Genomic DNA, 19,075 nt, shown 5'->3' with positions numbered 1-19,075 from the left:
GTGCGCCTTCTTGGCCGTCAGCGTGGCTGCACTGGCCAATACAAGTGGACCACACTGTGTTCCCTGGCCCACAAGACTCACAGACTGCCAAAAGCCCAGCAGGTTGGCCTGGTTGGGTGATTGATTTGATGTTGGCCATTGGCGGCAATAACGGGATTATGGGCATCCCACACGGTGCCAATGACGCGGGCAGAATGACGGTGCTCGGGTTCGTGCTTCTCTCTTGGAGTCTCCCCCACAATGTCGCGTGTTGGCTTGCCAAAAGAAGGTGCGTCGTCAACATCCAGCAGGGATCACGGAAGGGGGGTGCCTGGCCTGTTATCTCGCGGCTGCCCGTCCATCCCATCTTAGCAGTCACCAACAGCTCGCTTGCTGACGGTGATTCCCACCAAGTGCGACCCCCCATCCATCCTTTATCGATTTCCCCAGGGCCTAATGTGCCAATGCAGTGTGCTTTGCCGCTCTGGAGTCTGCGTAGATGCGGCGTACGTGTGACTGCCTTCCCCTTTCCGCGGTCTCCCTCCACTCCCTTCCTCCAGGCTGACAGGTCACAGGCTGAGGAATGACATCCCAAGACCATGAACGGGTCTCTTTCCGTAGCGGCACCTTGGCAGCGCCAGCCCTGTCATCCGTCCAGTTCTTGGCCTCGACCGTTGCTGGCATTATAAGGGAAATGGCAGCTGCGCTCGCATGCGCGTCTGACGGGGTTGACAATCAATCCGATTCCTTTCTTGGATCCTTCGCCGCTTGACTGTTGCTCTCCGAACCTCCCCTTCTACCTCAACTCGCGTCTCTACTCCTGTGGCTGTTCTCTCTCGGTTTTGTGACATCACGAGTCTTCTTCTGTAACGTTCTTCAACACGTCCCCGAACGGTCCGGAGAGCATCCCACTAGGCGGAAGAGAAATGCGGTTTCCCGCCAGCTGCAACCGCCACCACCAGTCGGAGCATTGAGATCGCGCGCCGTACCTTATCGAGTGTTCCTCTTCGTCCCTTTTAGCCCCCAATGATTCGCAGCATTCAAAGGCTAGCTGCCTCTGCCGGGAGCTCGCCCTTCTTTCTCCGGACCATACCGCGGGTTTCTCTCTTAATACTGCTTCTCTCAGTCGTCTACCAGTATTTCGTATTCGGTACGACTTAAGCAGTTCCATTCTCCAGCTGCCCCACCAATTTAGGGTCCTGGACAAGCTTAAGCTGAGTCAAGAAGCTGACAAGAGATGCAGGCCAACATGATCCCTACAAGTGCAACGCATTGCTCTCCAACGGCACCTGGCGCTCGCGCCCCGGCTCAAACTTGCCGAGAGATGTCTTTTCAAAATGGGAGCCCAACAATTGCAGAATGCGCGAGATGTCCCGCGAGGATGTCTCGGGCTGCTTCTCAGGTCGTCACCTGGTTATCATTGGAGACTCGACTATGCGCCAGCTCTACTTCGCTGCCATGACACGACTTGACCATCATGTCGCCGAGAAAGCCATTCTTGACTTCGCCGTGTCCGAAGACAAGCATCAAAACCTCACAATGGATGTCGAAGGCGTCAGACTGGAGTTTCTTTGGGACCCTTGGCTCAACTCCACGAGTCTCCACACCCAATTGGCTCGATTCCGGGACCGTCCCGGATCCGCCGACTATGAGAAACTTGTTCTACAAGAAGGAAGAGAGTCGCCTGCGCTCATCATTCTTGGCACTCCAGGTCTATGGGCGGCCCGTCAGGGCGGTGATCGGTACTTGGAGCTCTTCAGAGAAGGCATCAACGTCCTTATGCCGTACCTGCACAAGAGTATTGACGACTTAATGGTGTACCCCAAGAGCAACTCACAGTCGGCCTTTGCAGAGCTTTCCAATCACGTCCTTATGGCACCCGTGCCTGTCCCAGCCTACGATATGCTTACCACGTCTCGCGCGCGTGCCATCACTCCTAAGAGGATTGACGCCATGAACTGGAACCTGGAGCACCTGGAGCTGAATGAGCAATCGCATATCGCATGGGCCTACAATAGCATGACCGAGGGACACGACGACGCTATGCTTGAGGATGGTATCCACTCGGTTGACATTGTGGCAGAGAGAAAACTGGATGTCGTTCTCAATGCCCACTGCAATGCCGGTCTGGTTGGACGAGGATACGCCAACCAGGTCACCTGCTGTGTCCCATATCCTCCTCTTCGTCGGGTTCAGCTTTTGCTGCTTGGCCTTAATGTATTGACGATGCCATTTTTGTTTTTGAGTCGGCAGCAGGATGCTTTCCCGTCGGCCCGAACGTCCCGCTTCTTGGATACTCTTTGGGCGTTGGCCACCGTACTGGTCGTTGCGGTATATTGCCTTATCGCCGACCGGACTCACATCTTCGCGAAGCAGGACAAGCATTTTGACATACCCGACTTTATGTCACCTTTGGTTGGCCTAGCTATTTTCGCAGCTCTGTCAATTCGTTTCAAAGCACCTGTTTTGTCGTCAGCGAAAGGGCTCACTACGACGTCCTTTCTGTCACGGGATCAAACAGACGAGTGGAGAGGCTGGATGCTGGTCTTCGTTCTACTATACAAGTACCACATGGCATCCGAGTCCTTGGCGATGTATAAGGTACACAAGTTCCTCATGGCGACGTTCGTCTTTTTGTTCAGCTACGGTCACACGATGTACTTCCTCCGCACCGAAGACTTTTCGTTACGCAGGGTCGCGTATGTGTTAGGCCGGCTGAACCTGCTGACCTGCCTGATTGCATTCATGGTATCAAGCGAATGGATCATTTACACTGCGCCACTATTGACGTTTTGGTTTGCAGTCATCTATGCAACGCTGGCTTGCTTTAAGAAGTCCAACAGCAATCCTTTTGCACTCTTTGTAAAGGTTGTTGTATTTGCTGCCTGGACTTCGTACTTGGTACAAAGCACCCGTACACCTGAGCGTTTCCTGTTAATTCTCAAACGAGCTTGTGGTATTTACTGGGACGTAAATCTTCTGCGCGCCCACTTCGCCATGGACCGCTTCATCCCTTGCTTTGGAATACTTGCGGCGGCTGCAACGCATCGAGTCTCGGTCCTCAGGCGTCGTCAGCATGGCATCAACGCCGAGGCTTCCTTCAAAAGGATCAACAACGCACTCGACCGCGGGTTGCTGGAGATCACATATCCAGAGCAAGACGCAATTCCGGTGAAGCCGATAATGATCATTTTCGCCATTGCGTATCTCATAATTTTCATCATCCTTGCATTCATCGCCGAGGTATACCACAATAACCAGTCTTACGACACCTACCACCCGTACACGAGTCCCTGGTTTGTGCTGTCGGCCATCATTACGAGAAACTCTTTCCGAAAGTTGCGAGATCTTCAAATCCCACCTGCGGCAGCTCTTGGAAGAATGTCACTCGAAGTCTACATTTTGCACCATCACATATGGCTTGCGAGCGACGGAGCTGGGGTTTTGAGGATCGGAAGCGGAGGCCGCCTACCAAGAGCAGCTGAGGTAACCATAATTGCTACTGTCTTCCTTTGGGCCTGCAGCAGATGCCAGAGTGCCACTCTCCGTGTTGTCAAGGGTTTGACGGGAGTAGAGGAGAGAGAGCAGGCCGAAGAAGCCTCATTGGGTCGCACCCTACCGGTAAAGGACGGTAAGACAAGTCCTGTGCCATGGCGTTCAGCGGCAGCAATGGAGAAGGCGACAGAAAGAGGAAGAACGAAAGGCTCTTCTGTGTCAAACAGCGCCTTGCGACTGAAGTTTGTGGGCTTCCTGGCCCTGCTGTGGCTTGGTAATATGACTTATGGTGTATGATGGGCATTGTACGACAATCCCGGGTTGGAGCTGAAAGCCCCTTCTCTCCGGAGTGACGCAAGGCAGACTTTCTGTATTAATGACTACACGAGGCAACGCTACATAGTTGCAGATGATACACTTACTTGTTGTCTATCAGTGAGTCGCATTGAAGTGGTATGCTTTACTAAACAGCGACAGGGATGAGGGGCTTGAGTTGTGTGTTTCGAGTCTGCTCCATCTACCCACGCATGGATCAAACTCCAATGTGGTCTTTTGAAAACAAGCTTCGGCTCCCCGTTAGCCAAGCTGTCATCGGCCCAAAGGGAAAGCATTTATGCTTTGGCCTAGGACTTGGCATCTGCATCGGCTCGAGCCTAACTCAAAAAATCACTTAATTCTCCGATTTGGTGTTGCCGAATGAAATCTCCAAGAGCCGCGGACATTTTGGATGTTTTTCCAGTGCTCTCTCAACGCCCCTTCAAATCCTCTAGTTTTCGAACTTGTGGCTCGCTCCCTACCTGGATGCGATCTTTACTTGGCGGTTGATCATGGCGAGAAGGCTACAGAGATTTACAGATGGCCACCGGCATCACTCGCGACGAGTTGCCAAACTCTACGCATTGACATGACACTAATTCCCTGCTGACTCGTATATGGCAAGAGAAAATTCGCAATGAAGCACAACCCCTCCTCTCTTCCCGGTCTCCCCCCTGTCTCATGAGGCTCTTCTGTGATACCGTTTCGCGTGGGGTCGCAAAGCCGCCCAGGGTCGTAGAAGGCGGTGATGTGATTGGTGGCTGAAGGACCGAGCCCCGTCCCTTTCTTCGATGGGATGATGGCTGCTTTGACAGGTGCGGCATGGGACGGTTGAGACGGCAAACGGCCAGCGTACGGGTACGTCAAGTTGTTGTCAAGGTTGGATGGCAGGTGAGGCTCGTTTCCCTAGCATTATTCTGCTAGAGTCGTCCTGACTTTGGGTTCCATTACCCCCCTCTTTGGGACCAGGATACCCTTCTTCCCTTGCCTCGAGATCATTAAATGCCCCTGACTCTGAAGCCACCATCGTGCGTTCTTCCTTTCCAGACTGCGGCTTTACCTACTTGTAGAACCGGGGTCTAGGGTTCGGGAGTTTTACGACGAGACGAATGTCTACCAGATCTGTCATCCCGTCCATCTACGACTCGGAGACCCCTCTCTCTTCTTCGGTTCCGCCTTCAGGGCATCCCATACCATTCACGGGAAACGCAGCTCCCGGCACCAGGAGAGATTCATCGACGGAGTGCGGGTATGACCATGAAGCTGTTTCCGGATAGTCAGAATACAGGCAGGAATAAGGTTAATATACATATGCAGTCCGCCAGCATCCTGTTTCTACTGTCCTTTTTCTGCGTTGCAACCGATCAGAAGAGATCAACAGATTATGCTCCGTTAGAGTAGATCTCTTGGCCTCCTTCGCGTTTACTTTCCCTCGATCTGCCTTTCTTTTCTCTTCTCCGTGAGCCCCAGCGGCCACTCTTAATTCTCCTCTTATTTCGATTCTTTACAATCCTTTCACTATCCATAATTCTTACCTTTCGAGTCGGCTGTGCCTTTAACACTCGCTGCTACCCCCTTCATTTCGTTTGTAAATCCTAATAGTTTGCGTGGACTTTGGAACAAGCTATGCATCTCAAGCACGTTATTGCTGCCCTGGCGGCATTCAGTTCGTTGGCTGTGGCGGGTAGGTCTCAACTTCATCACGCCTGCCTTATATGAGGTAGTCATGCTGACTGTCATGTCTTCTCAGCGCCTGCTCAGGATGCAAAAGCCGCGGACAAGGGGCAAGGTCAAAATCAGAACCAGAATCAAAATCAGGACAAGAACAATGCCAAGGGCAACAACAATAACAACGGTAAGAACAACAACAACAATAATAATAACAATAAGAACAATGGCGACGTGAATATTATCCAAAACATCATCAAGCCCAACATCATCGTCGTCCAGGAGAACCTCGACAAGATCAACCAGCTGCAAAGGCAGAACGAGAGAGAGCTCGCTGCCTTGGTGCAGTCTCAGCTCGCACTTGCGACACAGCTGCAGACCGTCAAGGATAACATCCGGATTAACCATTTTAAGGCGCAATTCCCTCAGGCGGTGAGTCTATTCCTGTCCTTCACGCATACCGCCTGGGCATACCCGGCAACGGGTATACAACAAACTATGAGCGCAAGACTGACTTTGACCGAAGAACACCATCATCGTTACTGTTACCGGCTTAGTCGACAACAGAAATCAGGGGCAACAGAACAAGCGATACCTCGTTAACCAGCTCCTCGCAGACAACGGACAGGCAGGGAAACAGACGCTCGTCATGGTAACGGACCCGACCAACCTGGAAATCTCGACACCACAGGCGGCATCAGCCCAAGCAAATGCCTTTGGCGCCGCCCGCGTGCAACTTGAGGCCTCCTCTTCGTCCGCTGGATCCAACACATCCGACTTCAGCGCCGAAGCCGTCGGTTCCACCCCCGCCGACAACACCCTCAGCCTCGCAGCCTTCAACCAGGCAGCCCCCTTTGGCCAGGTAGGCCAAAGCATCATCCTCCCCGCAGGCACGCAGGCGCCGCAGCTGCTCTCGGTCCCGGACCCAGCCGCCATCATCCTGCCGCAGCAACAAGGCCTCTTTGTCCAGAATGCGGGGACCTTTTTGACGGATTGCGCGACGTCCGCCGCCAACGCCGCCAACGGGAACCCAGCGCTGACCGCGGCCGCGGCGCAGATCTTTTCGAGCTTTGAGCAGATTGCCGCCGCGCAGCTGGCGGGTTTGTCCGGGCTGGGCATCTTCAATGGAAATAGGGGCAACAACACGGCGCAAGCACCGCCACCTGCTCAAGGTCAGGCACAGGGCCAGAATCTGGGAAGCATTGCCGTCGGAGCGAACCAGGGAGGAATACAGCCACCCCCGGCAGCCGCAGCTCAACCTCCAGCGCAGGTCGCGACGCCGCCGCCGCCTCCGGCCCAGGCTCAAGGTCAGCAAGGCGGACAGAACTTGGGAAGTATAGCGGTCGGCGCGAATCAGGGACAACCTGCTCCTGCTGCCGCTCCAGCTGCTGCTCCAGCAGCACAGCCTCCCGCTCAAGTAGCAGCCCCACCGCCGGCATCGCAGAATGCTCCGGCAGCACAGCCGGGAGCAGCCATCGTCAACGGAGCCAACCAGGCCATCGCACCGGTGCAATTTGGAAAGAACGCCGGCACGCCCCCACAAGCGGCGCCGGCGGCAGCCCCGCCTGCTCAGGGAAACACTGGGTCCGGAGTGGTGATTGTGGGATCGAGTCCCGGGGGCCAGAGCGTTACACAGCCGGCCCCGGCTCCACCTGCGGCGGTTGCTGCTGGTGCGAACTAGGCGCAACCTGCTGCCTCGCCTGCGGCTCCAGTAGCGGCGGCGCCTGCGGCGTGATAGTGTGAGTGGACGGATGGATGGGACTTGGGAATGGGGTGTGTATTGGAGTTGAGGGCAGGGCTTTAGCAGGTTGGGTGGCTGGCCGGGTCTATCTGAATCATGACAGGTGTTGATGATAATGAAAGATTCATGAATCGAAAATATCTCGCTATTTAACCATACTGGAAGAGGCTCCATGACAGGATGTACTGTGTGCAATTCCGAGTAATCTCAAGCTTTGAATTGGAAAATAACTTCATCGAGAGCTCTTAATCACATACCTACTAGTCAAGAGTGCTCGAGAGACGAGGTCACGACATCTCTCAACTCAACTTGTTGGGTGCCAGAAGACCAGCAGCAAGACCAAAAACACCACATAATTATCTAGGTATCTTTATAAGGTGGTTGAACGCCAGCGACTTTCGTGTAAGGTGGAGGGTTTGATGGACGGTAGTGAAAGGAGCAACATTCGGGAGGGGCACGGCACGATGGGATACTTGTGTCGATTGCCAATTGCACTGGAATTGGTACACCATCACAAGCTCTAAAAGAGGCCCAGGGCACAGCATCTTCAGGCACAATTTTACCACTACCAATGAATGTCGTCGGTTGAGCCCGTCCAAACTTGTGGGCTCACAAAGTCGAGCGTTGGAGACATTGGATTTCTCCATAGAGACCCCGACCAATCGAAAACGACCCCTGCATGCTTTCTCGCATCAAATGGATGCTAGCGTCTCGAGAGCGAGGGGTCGCTGCCGGGTCTCAGCCAACCGCTGCCCACGAAAGTGGCTTAGTCACCGGTCTCCGCCAAAAATCTCCCAGCCGTGAGGCGAAGAGCGTGCGCTCCGAGTCCACGTGACCATAGGGTAAGCGAAGCCCACCGCCAAACTCGCAAATTTCCTTTCACCCACTCTCGAGAGTCTATCACACCTGACCGAATCTGTTCGTCAGCCATCAACCATCGACATCTAGGAGCAGCCTTCGTACGACAGTTGCCCAGCATGTCGCTCGTCTCCGGGGAGAAGTGTTCGTCTACCCCAGCCCCCCTCTTGCCTTTCGAGAAATAATTCGAATTGTTTCTCGAGAGAAACAGCAAGTTTACGGAATGTCGATGCTAACTGTTTTGGTGCAGCGAACTTCCAGTTCATTCTCCGTCTTCTGAGTATGTATACTCCCTCCGCGCCGACGACAGAAAGCCCTCCTACATACACCACACCGATCACCCCGATATGAAATTCGCGAGAAACCGGCACGATTTGGAAAGCGGAATTTAGGAGATGGCTAACGGATGCTCGCAGACACCAACGTTCGTGGTCAGGAAAAGGTCATGTACGCGCTCACCAAGATTGGTGGTGTCGGTCGTCGTTACTCCAACATTGTGTGCAAGAAGGCCGATGGTACGTCTACGAGAAAGCCCTGCTCTTTCCCCTGTTTCCTTCGCCAGCAGAATCCGCACACGAGGACTGCAATCTTGGCGCTTGGGATATAGAGGAAGTTCGAAACATCCAAGGAGGACACGAGAAGACTAACGAATCTCCAACCACAGTCGACCTGAATAAGCGCGCCGGTGAGCTCACCTCCGAAGAGCTCGAGCGTATCGTCACCATCATCCAGAACCCCACCCAGTACAAGATCCCCTCGTGGTTCCTCAACAGACAGCGTGACATCGTCGACGGCAAGGACAGCCAGATCCTCGCCAACGGCGTCGCCTCCAAGCTCCGCGACGATCTCGAGCGCCTCAAGAAGATCCGCGCCCACCGCGGTCTCCGTCACTACTGGGGTCTCCGCGTCCGCGGTCAGCACACCAAGACCACCGGCCGCCGCGGCCGTACGGTCGGTGTGTCCAAGAAGAAGGGTGGTTAAGCGTGTGGCTTCTGATGATGAAAATTTGGGTCGTGCGGTGGCAAGGAACAATAGGCGGCGTGATACGGCTGGTTTTCTCTCCATCTCATCACTCGTGATGATACTCTACTGCTGCATTACAACAAGGGGATTGCTATTCTGCGCAGGATGGTGGCGTCTCTAGATAACGAATCGGAAAGAGTTCCATCATACCAAAACAACAAAAAGCTAAAAAAGTACACGGCGTTTCTGGGTGATGACGTGACGTGATCTTTTACACACGATACACAAAATGACAATGCTTAAATTCATCAAAGAGTGACCGAAGCCGTAAATCCCAATGGTGAATTGCTTAGAGAGAGCCAGAACGTTGTAAACCATAGTGACATGCCATGCCAAATGCCACTTCAGGGCCATCATTTCAAAATCTGTGCGACTTCCAAGCGAAGCGGATCCCGCGTCCTGCTCCGTGTGGAGGCAGAATCATCGAGCCTCAACTCCACACGGCAGCCCGAACCCAAGCCGATTCGGCCCGGGTCTGACCTCATCTTCAAGATGGCTTCTTAGCCATTCAAGGCAGGTGTGCATTCGAAACGTCCACACATCCCCACTAAGGCGAAACAGATGTCACGATGTGCAGCTCAGTAGGAAATGGGGTGGCGAGAATGAACCGATGGGAATACCAGCCAGCCGTCTTTGCAAGAGAGCATACGGCCCAATTTAATCCAGCGCAGTAAAGTCAGTCGAGATCATCAATACCTGGGTGAGACCGGATGCTGGTGTACTGTGTATCCGTAGGCCCAAGCATGCCTAGGGGAGCAACAAGGAACAAGCAGCATGCAAAGAATGTTACAGGACGTGATGAAGTGCAAGCGGAAGGAAGGAAGGAACGAGGGAAGGAAAGGGGCGACGTTGAGACCCTCATAGGGGACCGAAAGTGCTCCCAGTCTCCAAGGAAGCATCGTCCGTTGTCGACGACGGCCGAACGGTATGATTGTGCCTTTACCACTCTATCCTTAGAGTGCCTAGATGGGCAGCCTTGAGTGGCGAGCAGGACCAACAGTGACGCCATAGCGGGCAGCTTCCCTTTTTTGTGTGCATTTTCGTTGCTAGTAGTTTTGGTGACGGGGCGATGCAGCTCCCAGGATGGATCCTGATGTCGTGCCTCCCTCGATGTACCTCCCGCCTAAGGTACCTGCCTGACTGCCTGCGTGGGTTTTGAGATCGAGAGGTCGCGGGTTCGAGCCGGCCTTCTTTTCGACCTTTTTTTCTGTTACCTTCATGCATGGACAGAGGGAATCCCAGTCAACCCAGCAAAGATGTTAGTGAATAACCTCACCTTACTATCAGGTACGCTCACGCAGGGCATGGCCGAAGATATCCAATCATGTCGTGAAATCTACTTTTCATCATGAATATACGAAAGAAAAACCCTTCCTCGGTCTAAAAAGGGGGTATATCGACAAGAACACCACATCAGCCCGTCCAGCCATTTTTTTAATCCTCGTGAATAACAGCCATATCCAAAACCTCAACCCTGCCCATCCCCTTCGTCTCGCCCGCAATGAAATCCCCCAACCCCTTGAACGCGCCAGGCTCCACGAACCCGACGACCTCCCACTCACTTCCCAGCACGTCCTGGCTCTCAACCTGCTCCACGAACCCCAGGATCCGATCCTTAACCGTGCCGGGCTTCTGCTTCGGCTCGTCTCCGTCGTCGTCGCCTCCCTTCTTGCCACCAGCAGCGGGCTTCTCCTTGACAGCCTGCTTCAGCACGCTCGTCGCGCACGTCACGCGCAGCCTCATCCGCGCCCTCTGCACGGGGATAGGCTGCGCCGCAATCAGCGCCTTCATCGCCTCGAGCGCCTGCGACTTGGCCGACTTGGTCGTCGTCACGCCCGTCCAGTGGAACCCCTTCTCGCGGGGCTTCGCCTCGCCCTCCTCCCCGCCCGCCGGCGTCCCCGTGCCGCTTGCCGTCTTCGATCCGCCAGCACCGGCACCGCCCTTCTTACCAGGCGCGTCATCTCCATCCCCGTGCGCCGCAGAGCTCAGCATATCGAGCGCCTTTTCAATCATGCCCGTCGTATACACCCTCTTCGTCCTCGGATCCACGAGTCGGCTCGCCACGATCCCAATCACCTCGTTATGCACCCGTTCCGTCTGTTCCGCCCTCTCCTTCCCGCCCACCTGCATCTCCCCCTTTTTCAATATCTCCAGCACGATGTCGTCCGTGCTCTTGCCCTTTCCAAACGCCTTTTCCAGGTCCTCCTTGGGCGCCGTCTGGCCCTTGGAGACGTTGAGGAACACATTGGGGATCTGCAGCACGTTGTCCAGGTCCGTCTCGATCCCGGACCGCCACTCCATGACCTTGTTCTTGTAGCACGCAATTTCGAAGCGCTTCTTGCCCTTCTTCAGGCGGACCATGGACACGTTGGTCAGCTTGATCTGGTTCGAGGGTTGGTTGATCATTCGCGACATTGTGGCGGTTGTGGGGTTGTCGCTTCTCGATTATTGTTTGAGGTACGTAGGTTCGTGTGTAGAATGGTGCTTCGCGACCGTGTGTGGTTGTTTGCGACGACACGAGAGAGATAGAGAGTCACTTGGGTTCGTCGTTGTTCGGTGACGTTGGAGGCAGTCGTCGACCAGAAAAGTTTTGGCGGGGTAAAGTACTGATGCGGTGCAGCTGCGAGGAGGGGCAGCAGGTGGTGAAATATGTTTATGGCAGGTGCTGGGCTGGTCTGACGTTGCTTTAGCGGATACCAAGCCAGGAATTCTGCAGCTAAGGCACTTCAGAAGGCACCGGTGACTAATCCTGTCATTTCGACTCATCTCCGTTACAGCGGCATGCCAGCAGGGTTGGTCCAGACGGACCCAGTCATACAGCACCATCGGAACAGAACCCTTGAGAGTTTACGGAAAAAAAGAGTCATATTCTAACAGCATAACCAGATTCTACTGCGCCGGGCTTAAACTGGCGCTATCGGTAAACCGGACGACTGGGTCCTCCCGTATTGACAAACTCCAATATGCCCAGTCTTGTACTACGAACCAATCCGAGCGTTCACTGTTACAACAGCATTCCATACGCTATCCAATCTTCGTTTCGTACATTGCTCATCATTGTGAGTGCATTTAAGCAACCCACTCACCGCCAAGCCAGCGGTTGAAGAAGTCAGATGAGGCCTCGGGTTGATCCATGGGGACCATGTGTCCGGCGCCGTACAACTGCATGAAGGTGAAGTTGCCGCTGGACTTGACCTTTCCGTACTCCTCACCCTTGCCAACAGTAAGACCCTTGACCTCGGCCTTGTTGAAGCTCTTCTGTCCAGGCCACTCCAGAGCCTCAGTCCAGGCACGGTTGCCGAGCCAGTTGCAGATGTAATCAGCATCACCGGCGTAGATGAGAACGGGGATCTTCTCAAGAAGGCCGGGAACGATGCGGTGGAAGGGCTGGAACCAGTCACCGGCGAAGAGGAAGTTGCGGTTGATGTCAAAGTTGCAGCTGTCGTAGCTGTCGACCTCAGCACCGAGGGCCTCCTTGACCTCATCCTGGTTGAGGTACTCGCTGATCCAGCCAAGGGCAGAGTAGCAGAGGTTGCTGCTGTCCTCGCACTTGCCACGGATGTCGTAGACGTTCTGGCCGGTGCGCTGGTAAGGGCCGATGAGGGCGTTGTTGCAGTAGATGCTGGCGGGAACGCAAGACCAGACGCTGCCAGAGTCGTAGCAGTTCTTGATCAGGCTCTGGCAACGGGGAAGAGCGTTGTCCATGGCCTGGCACTCGCCCTCATCGAGAACAGCCTTGTAGCCACCCTCACCGCAAGCCATGGGGCGGTAGTATCCGTACTGGGTCCAGCCGTCGGTAAGACCGTTGCCGATCAGGACACTCTTCAGGTTGATGTTGCGGTCCTCATGGGAGAGGATTTCAGATGCGAAGACGGGGATATAGTGGCCGGCGTACGACTCGCCAGCAATGTGGAAGTCCTGCTTGGCGTACTCGGGGAACTGGTGGAAGAAGAGGGACATAAGAGCGTAGACGTCCTTGCCGGCAGCGACCGTGTTGGAGACGGAGGAACCAGAGTAGGAGTAGCCGACGTTGACGGGCTGGTCAAGGAAGATGACGGAGGCGTTGTTGTTCCACGACCACTCGTTGTTGACAATCTTAAGCTTCTTGTCGATGGAAGCGGGGCCGAGCTCCATGAAGAGACCGGTCAGGGAAGAGCAGCCAGGGCCACCGTTGAGCCAAAGGACGACGGGGTCGTTCTTGGGGTCGTTGCGGGACTCGAAGAACCCTGAGATAAGGTTAGAGACGGCTTAAAATGGACAGAAAGAATGGTGGGATCAATCGGTGGCTTACAGTAGAAGAGATGCTTGTCGTTCTCCTCATCATCGAGGTATCCGCTGTACTGCTTGACCTTGTCGACGCCGAGAGCGGAGGGGTCGACCTTCTTGGCGCGGAGGTTGAAGTTCTTGAGGTCACCGCCAATCTTGCGGTGCTGCTCGCCATTCTTCTCAACCCACATGCCCTGGACATCGGCGCCCTTGACGACGTGGTCCCACTTCTTATCGGACTTGCGGTGGTGAGGTTTGGGCTTGGTGGCCTGGGTGGTCTTCTTGAAAGACTCGACGGCCTCGGGGGCGAGGAGAGTGATCTCGTCCCAGACGGCCTTGGCCTCGGAAGTCATCTTGCCGAACTTGTCCTCGAAAGCCGAGAGCCAGTTCTCGCCAGTGGTCTTGATGGTGTCAAAGGGGCTGTCCTGGCCGCCGAGGACTTGCTGGTCCAAGGCGAGGGCGGTGGAGGCCGCGCCGAGGACGAGGGCGGAGGTTGAGAACCTCATGATGGGCAATCAGCTCGTTTGATGGAGCACTGAAGATGAGATCGAAAAAAGATAAGATAAAGAGAGATGATTATGGGGAGGGGAAGAAAGTAAAGATGGCGGAGGGAGAGGAGGTTGTAGATGGGAGGATGAAGGAGACTGGGAGGAAGAGGGAGCTCGGAGGAAGTGTGACAGGCGACAGGCAGGAAGCTCGCGGACGTAATAAATGAAACATGACGGAGGCAGGCGGGTTGGCTGGGTGCTCTACACACATACTCTGGGTGCTAGGGGGGTGGGTGGGGGAGACCCATAGAGCAGAGATGCACAGCTTGTCACTGCTGCTGCCATCGGGGCTGGGGTGCGTTGGCCGAGCTGGGTCGCGCTACCGCTGTCGCAGGCTCCCATCGCAACAGCAATGGCAACGACACAACTCAAGCAACAGCTCTACGGATACGGATACCTACACAAACCGCGTGGACCACCCTCAATGCACAAGTTGCTGTGGGGAGCTCCAGCTCACAATGCAGAGAAACGATTGGCTCGTGAGCTCCCCAAGGGTTGGCCAAACGATAGTCGGGAAACACTGTCCACCTGATCCCCGCGCCTCGGACGCTAAAGAAGGGAACCTACCTGTTGCAGATCTGCTAACAGACGCTCGCTCATCGGCGCACAGCAATCTGATAAGTCGGTACGTCCCCTCACCGTTCCTCGCTCTTCGCCCGCCCTGCTTCGTCTGCGTCATGTCAGGTACCGCCGTACCGCTTGGCAATCACCTCAGGCACAACCTCACAATCCCACGGCCAGGAACCTGTGCCGCGCCGTGCCTGGACCTGGGACCTTGTGCTGCGGAGGTTCCATAATTCTTCCTTGCTGATAAGCTGATGCCGCCATCCCATTCGCCCGGCTTAGCCATTCCAAACCAAACGGGAGGGATCTCACGTCCAGCCGAACCCAACATCGATGCTCCAAACACATAATGCAAGGCCAGACGCCCCAGCAACAAGTTCATCTTCGTCCTGCCGGTGTATTATCGACCAACTTGTAGAGAGGGAGGGTGATGCTCATTATAGACCTTACGCAAGATTTGCCTCACACAGCCGCCGCTACCCACACGTGCCACGCTCCATTACTTTTCAGTCCATTGGAACTGTTCTCAACGACGCCGGCGGCGCGACTTCAATCAACCGCCAGCGAGCCGCAACTGGGATTGCGTTTGCCGAATGTCTTGTGTGCTACTCACGGGTGCTATACGCGCCCACTTTCGAATACTCACCTTTAGGTCATTCACCTTTCTCACTCAGAATACGTGCCTTCCTACGTTTGTAGTTAGTGTCAGTCCAGAGAGCCATCGTCCTTTGCGGCTAAGACATGAATTCATGGGGTGGGTCCTTCCCCGATTTGTGCGAGAACCTCTTCGGCCGTCCAGATAATATCCACCCATCCACCCATTCCATGCCGCTTCGCCCGATCGACCAAAATGGCATCAACGCAGATCTACTGCGTATCTTACCATCAGGATTCGACCTCACTGAGTTAGTTTGCCATTAATCTTCATACCCACCAGACTCTGTCTGGGAAACAACCCATAGCGGTCGCGGCGCCAGCAACGTTCCCTTTCCTGATATCATGACATGCACCACTAGAATCAATTCGCCATCACAGTGAACTTGTTAGGATTTGCTATCATCTACTACGGGCTGTCGGCCATGTCTGACCGTACGCCTTCACATACCTCCCCCCTATCATCCCATGGTCGATAGCACGCCCACTAGCCAGACCAAAATATGGAATCGCCGCCATTGTTGCCCAATATCAGACCGTCTGTTGACTGTCCCAAAGCTGAAATCGTCACAACCTGCCGACTTGCCCAGAACGCCGCCTCCCACCTAGCCTGCTCTTGAGCAGGCGGCCGAGGCCCCGGAAGAGCACTGTCGTAGGCCTTGCCATCCAGCTCATGACTTGCCCGGCCGTATTCCCCTCGTTATCATCGCCAATGTAGGCGAAGCACTCAAACACCCAATACGCATTAACTCCATCCCCAATACTATACATAAATCGCGAGTTCCGTATACTGTGCTTTACAATTCTTTTGTGCGACTGTGGCGCTGCTCCCATCATCTCGGATCGCGATTAGATTAACAACTCTGTGGTGGCTCGGGTATATCGATCGCTGGGGAATCTGCGTGAGCCACCAAAGTCGTGGCTTTCCTGTGCCTGTGCCGCACCATTCGAATGTAGATGCCAGAATCGGCTCGTCTCGCTCAAAGTCTCTGATTCATCAGGTAGCTGTGTCGGCCGCTGACATGGACGGGCTCGACGCTCTGTTCCGCCGAAAGAACTGGAAGGCATTCATGCGGAATCTACTAGATTTCTTCTTCACAACTTTGCCGCCTTCTGCTTTGCCCAAAGACCCGTTCGACAAGTGAGAGCCGTTGGCGTCGTAGTGAGGTCCATTGGCGTCGTGGTCCAGGAATGCGGATTCGGGCTTGACTTCGGCGAATGGCTTTGGCTCCGAAATCGTGGGCACGCCTGGAAGCTGCTCCGTCGACTCTCTGCTGACAATGCTAGTGCCTTGAGTGCTCGGCGACAGAGGCATCTTGCCGGTGGTGGCACTTGTTGCCTGTGAGGCCCAGTCCCCAGTGTACGGACCCGTAGTGCTGCCGTCCGTCGTTTCGCTACACCGCTGCTTACCGTTATGGCCGTGATGATTGTCCGGCGAGCTACTAGCCCTGTCCCTACAGTGGAAAGGATCGCTTGCCGCAAAGTCGGCCACGGAATCAAAAGACGTTACGATGCCGTTTACCTCCTTAGGGTCCTCCGGCTCCGGCATGCCAGTGATGAGCGCTGTTGTGTGCTCCGAGCCCGCTGGTTCGTGTGACAGCCTATCATCTTCCTGCTTCGATTCGTCAAGCAACGGAGGCGGCATGGTAAGCTCGGCCAGAGGCGTCGTCACCCGCGGGGTCATGGAGTCTCTGCTTCCTTCGGGCCCGCCAGCCAAACTCATAGTCCGTGGGGAGAAGGCGCCGTCGTTGCGCAGAAGTCTTTTGCGGATGGGATCCTCCTTCGCCTGCTCTTCCCTGATCCGCTGCTCGAAAAGACCTTTATTGATTTCGAGCTCGTCAACAGTGTATTTCATTGCTGGCAATATGTCTGCCACACCCTGGAAAAGAGGGATGGCGAACAGATTCATGAAGCTCAGCTGGGCCTTAGACAGTGAGATCAAGTCCTTCTTCGGAGGCGACAGGAGGGACGACGTGATTTCTAGTTCGCTCTCCATGGAAGCCTGTCGAGAAAACTCATCCGAAAGAATGTACATCCACTTCAGTGCGGTTTCGTGCTTCCTTGCCTATAAGCCGTTGGGTTAGTAGTCGAACTTGAACATAAGAAACTGTGAACTACTAACCACATTACTGATATCTGCACATTTGATGAGAAGGGAGCATACGAGAGCCTTTTGCTCCTCTTGCATGCGACCGTTCCAACCATCAGTTGTGTTGTCAACGTCCAGTTTGTCCTGGGTATCTCCGAGCCTCTTCATGTAATCAAAGTGTAGGCCCATGTCCGTGGCAAGGATGGAGCTGATCATGAGGTGCCGCATCTTGGTATCTTCGAAAGCGCTTGGCCAATACCGCCGAAGGATCTGTGAGTAGGCGGCGCAATGGAATGACTCGAGCACTGATCGGTCATTGTATAACTGTGCCAGCGGGGCATTGAGAGTGACCAAAAATCCGTTGTTGACACCGGGGTGGCCGACATCATGTCCTATTGCCGTAATCAAAAGTGTCAAGCCGTCAAACGGATGGAGCAGCTTTGCCATTGGGGAGCTCTGCGGTGGATCTTGATCCGCCGAGGGATCGGCGGGATATGGCGCAAGAATACCAACACGAACCAGGAAGTGGAAAGTAGCCTGTAGAACATCGACGACATGGCGAAAGTTGTGATAAGGGACGAAGTTGTTGTATGCAGCCCGACAAGCAACCAAGAAGCTTATGAGCTGGTCTAGTCAAATCGTCAGCAGCCGTCCGCACATGGCTTATGGAGGCGCAATGTACTCACCTGTCGGTATCCGCCAGCGATCCAACTCGGGCATTGTCAAGGCATGCTTGAACATCACCATGGCCGCAACAAGGAGCTCGTCATCTGTGAAACTGTGCGCGCAAAAGTGCCACTGGCCAACGGCGGCAGCGACAGCAGCTTGCCGATCGGTGGAAACGGCAATGCTAACGTTGGAGATCCGATCATCGTCAGAATCTGCGCCTGAACGACAAATGCCCCTCATAAGACCGGATACCATGGCTTCCCTAAGGTAGGAAAAGGGCTTCTCCTCGTTCACCCCAACCCATGACCGTTTTCTGCCGCGACGTACTTCGAGCATTTCCTGCTGTTCACGGGCCGCATCCTTATGTGCCCGATAAGCATGGATCTCTAGACTTGTGATGCATTTGAGGTGCAGAGGACTAATGATGACATCCACGGCTCCTAGGTCTAGGCACCGAATGATCAAGCGTCGGTCCACTGACGCCGAAGACTTGGGTTTCGCATCGTCGCTAGCCGGAATCGTTGCGCTACCATCCTCTGTAGGCGAGAAGCTCACGATAGGTATCGGCACGATCAGCTTTGATAAGCTACGCAGATGCGACTCGGTCATGATCCTTTGCAGTAATTTGAGGCCGTAGACATCCTCCTCAGGAGTGTGAATGTTGATGTCGGCAGTAGTCGGGCGAGAGTGCGGCGATGGTGATCTAGACCGGGATCGGATTCTAGGTAGCCGTTCATCGTGGGGCACATCAATGAGAACCAGAGTTGGCGTAAGGTCCATCATGGACTCGTCCGAAAGCCGGAAGAGGGTGGATATGCAGGCTGAGCCTGTGGAACAAAGATAAACTGGACATATAATTAGTACGATGCCAGAGTTTAAGATATTCAGTCCGAGCCTACCTTCTCCAAAGGTGTCGAGTAACAAGTCTGCATCCTTCTGAATATCGTCATCCTCCCGCACGACGGAGTCGGTAGCGTCTAGTGGCTGATCATTTTGCGTATTAGGTCGAATAAGCCTGTCCTGGCGAACCTGGCGGTTCACGTAGACGACGTGGCAAGTGGCATTGTCCATCATGGCTTTAGGGAGCAACCAGTCTCGCGACCGGAGCGCTCTGGCCACAAGGGCAAAGAAAATCTACGAGCGTAACGATGCGATTGATCAAAGTTGCAATTCTTGAGCTTTGGCAGCGGGACAAGTCGAGGACGG

At 54.6% G+C, this 19,075-nt stretch overlaps 7 protein-coding genes across 7 annotated transcripts; 3 read left to right on the top strand and 4 right to left on the bottom strand.

Annotated features, from left to right (window-relative positions):
- Positions 1-1,338: 1,338 nt before the first annotated feature.
- On the top strand, positions 1,339-3,771 carry N0V96_008587 (uncharacterized protein; the record flags this gene model as incomplete). Its single annotated transcript, XM_065758384.1, has 1 exon — positions 1,339-3,771. The coding sequence occupies one exon, from the start codon at positions 1,339-1,341 to the stop codon at positions 3,769-3,771; it is 2,433 nt and encodes an 810-aa protein (XP_065613139.1).
- Positions 3,772-5,683: 1,912 nt separating this feature from the next.
- On the top strand, positions 5,684-7,138 carry N0V96_008586 (uncharacterized protein; the record flags this gene model as incomplete). Its single annotated transcript, XM_065758383.1, has 2 exons — positions 5,684-5,691; positions 6,025-7,138. 2 exons carry the CDS (start codon positions 5,684-5,686, stop codon positions 7,136-7,138), a joined length of 1,122 nt encoding a protein of 373 aa, XP_065613138.1.
- Positions 7,139-8,175: 1,037 nt separating this feature from the next.
- RPS18 (ribosomal 40S subunit protein S18B) lies at positions 8,176-9,037 on the top strand (the record flags this gene model as incomplete). Its single annotated transcript, XM_065758382.1, has 4 exons — positions 8,176-8,200; positions 8,307-8,336; positions 8,473-8,571; positions 8,721-9,037. 4 exons carry the CDS (start codon positions 8,176-8,178, stop codon positions 9,035-9,037), a joined length of 471 nt encoding a protein of 156 aa, XP_065613137.1.
- Positions 9,038-10,513: 1,476 nt separating this feature from the next.
- N0V96_008584 (uncharacterized protein) lies at positions 10,514-11,494 on the bottom strand (the record flags this gene model as incomplete). The annotated part of the gene is made up of 1 exon (XM_053197869.1): positions 10,514-11,494. One exon carries the CDS (start codon positions 11,492-11,494, stop codon positions 10,514-10,516), a length of 981 nt encoding a protein of 326 aa, XP_053044657.1.
- A 654-nt stretch (positions 11,495-12,148) lies between these two features.
- Positions 12,149-13,851, bottom strand: N0V96_008583 (uncharacterized protein; the record flags this gene model as incomplete). Its single annotated transcript, XM_053197868.2, has 2 exons — positions 12,149-13,305; positions 13,371-13,851. 2 exons carry the CDS (start codon positions 13,849-13,851, stop codon positions 12,149-12,151), a joined length of 1,638 nt encoding a protein of 545 aa, XP_053044656.1.
- A 2,257-nt stretch (positions 13,852-16,108) lies between these two features.
- PDE2_2 (3',5'-cyclic-nucleotide phosphodiesterase) lies at positions 16,109-17,238 on the bottom strand (the record flags this gene model as incomplete). The annotated part of the gene is made up of 2 exons (XM_065758381.1): positions 16,109-17,176; positions 17,230-17,238. 2 exons carry the CDS (start codon positions 17,236-17,238, stop codon positions 16,109-16,111), a joined length of 1,077 nt encoding a protein of 358 aa, XP_065613136.1.
- A 625-nt stretch (positions 17,239-17,863) lies between these two features.
- Positions 17,864-18,722, bottom strand: PDE2_1 (3',5'-cyclic-nucleotide phosphodiesterase; the record flags this gene model as incomplete). The annotated part of the gene is given in 2 exon segments (XM_065758380.1): positions 17,864-18,696; positions 18,716-18,722. 2 exon segments carry the CDS (start codon positions 18,720-18,722, stop codon positions 17,864-17,866), a joined length of 840 nt encoding a protein of 279 aa, XP_065613135.1.
- Positions 18,723-19,075: the final 353 nt, after the last annotated feature.

Source organism: Colletotrichum fioriniae, assembly GCF_027942845.1.
Source record: "Colletotrichum fioriniae strain IMI 355084 chromosome Unknown scaffold_10, whole genome shotgun sequence".
In the NCBI taxonomy this organism is placed as follows: Eukaryota; Fungi; Ascomycota; class Sordariomycetes; order Glomerellales; family Glomerellaceae; genus Colletotrichum; species Colletotrichum fioriniae.
The sequence above is the reverse complement of the archived record's forward strand: the minus strand, read 5'-3'. Positions and strand labels throughout refer to the sequence as shown.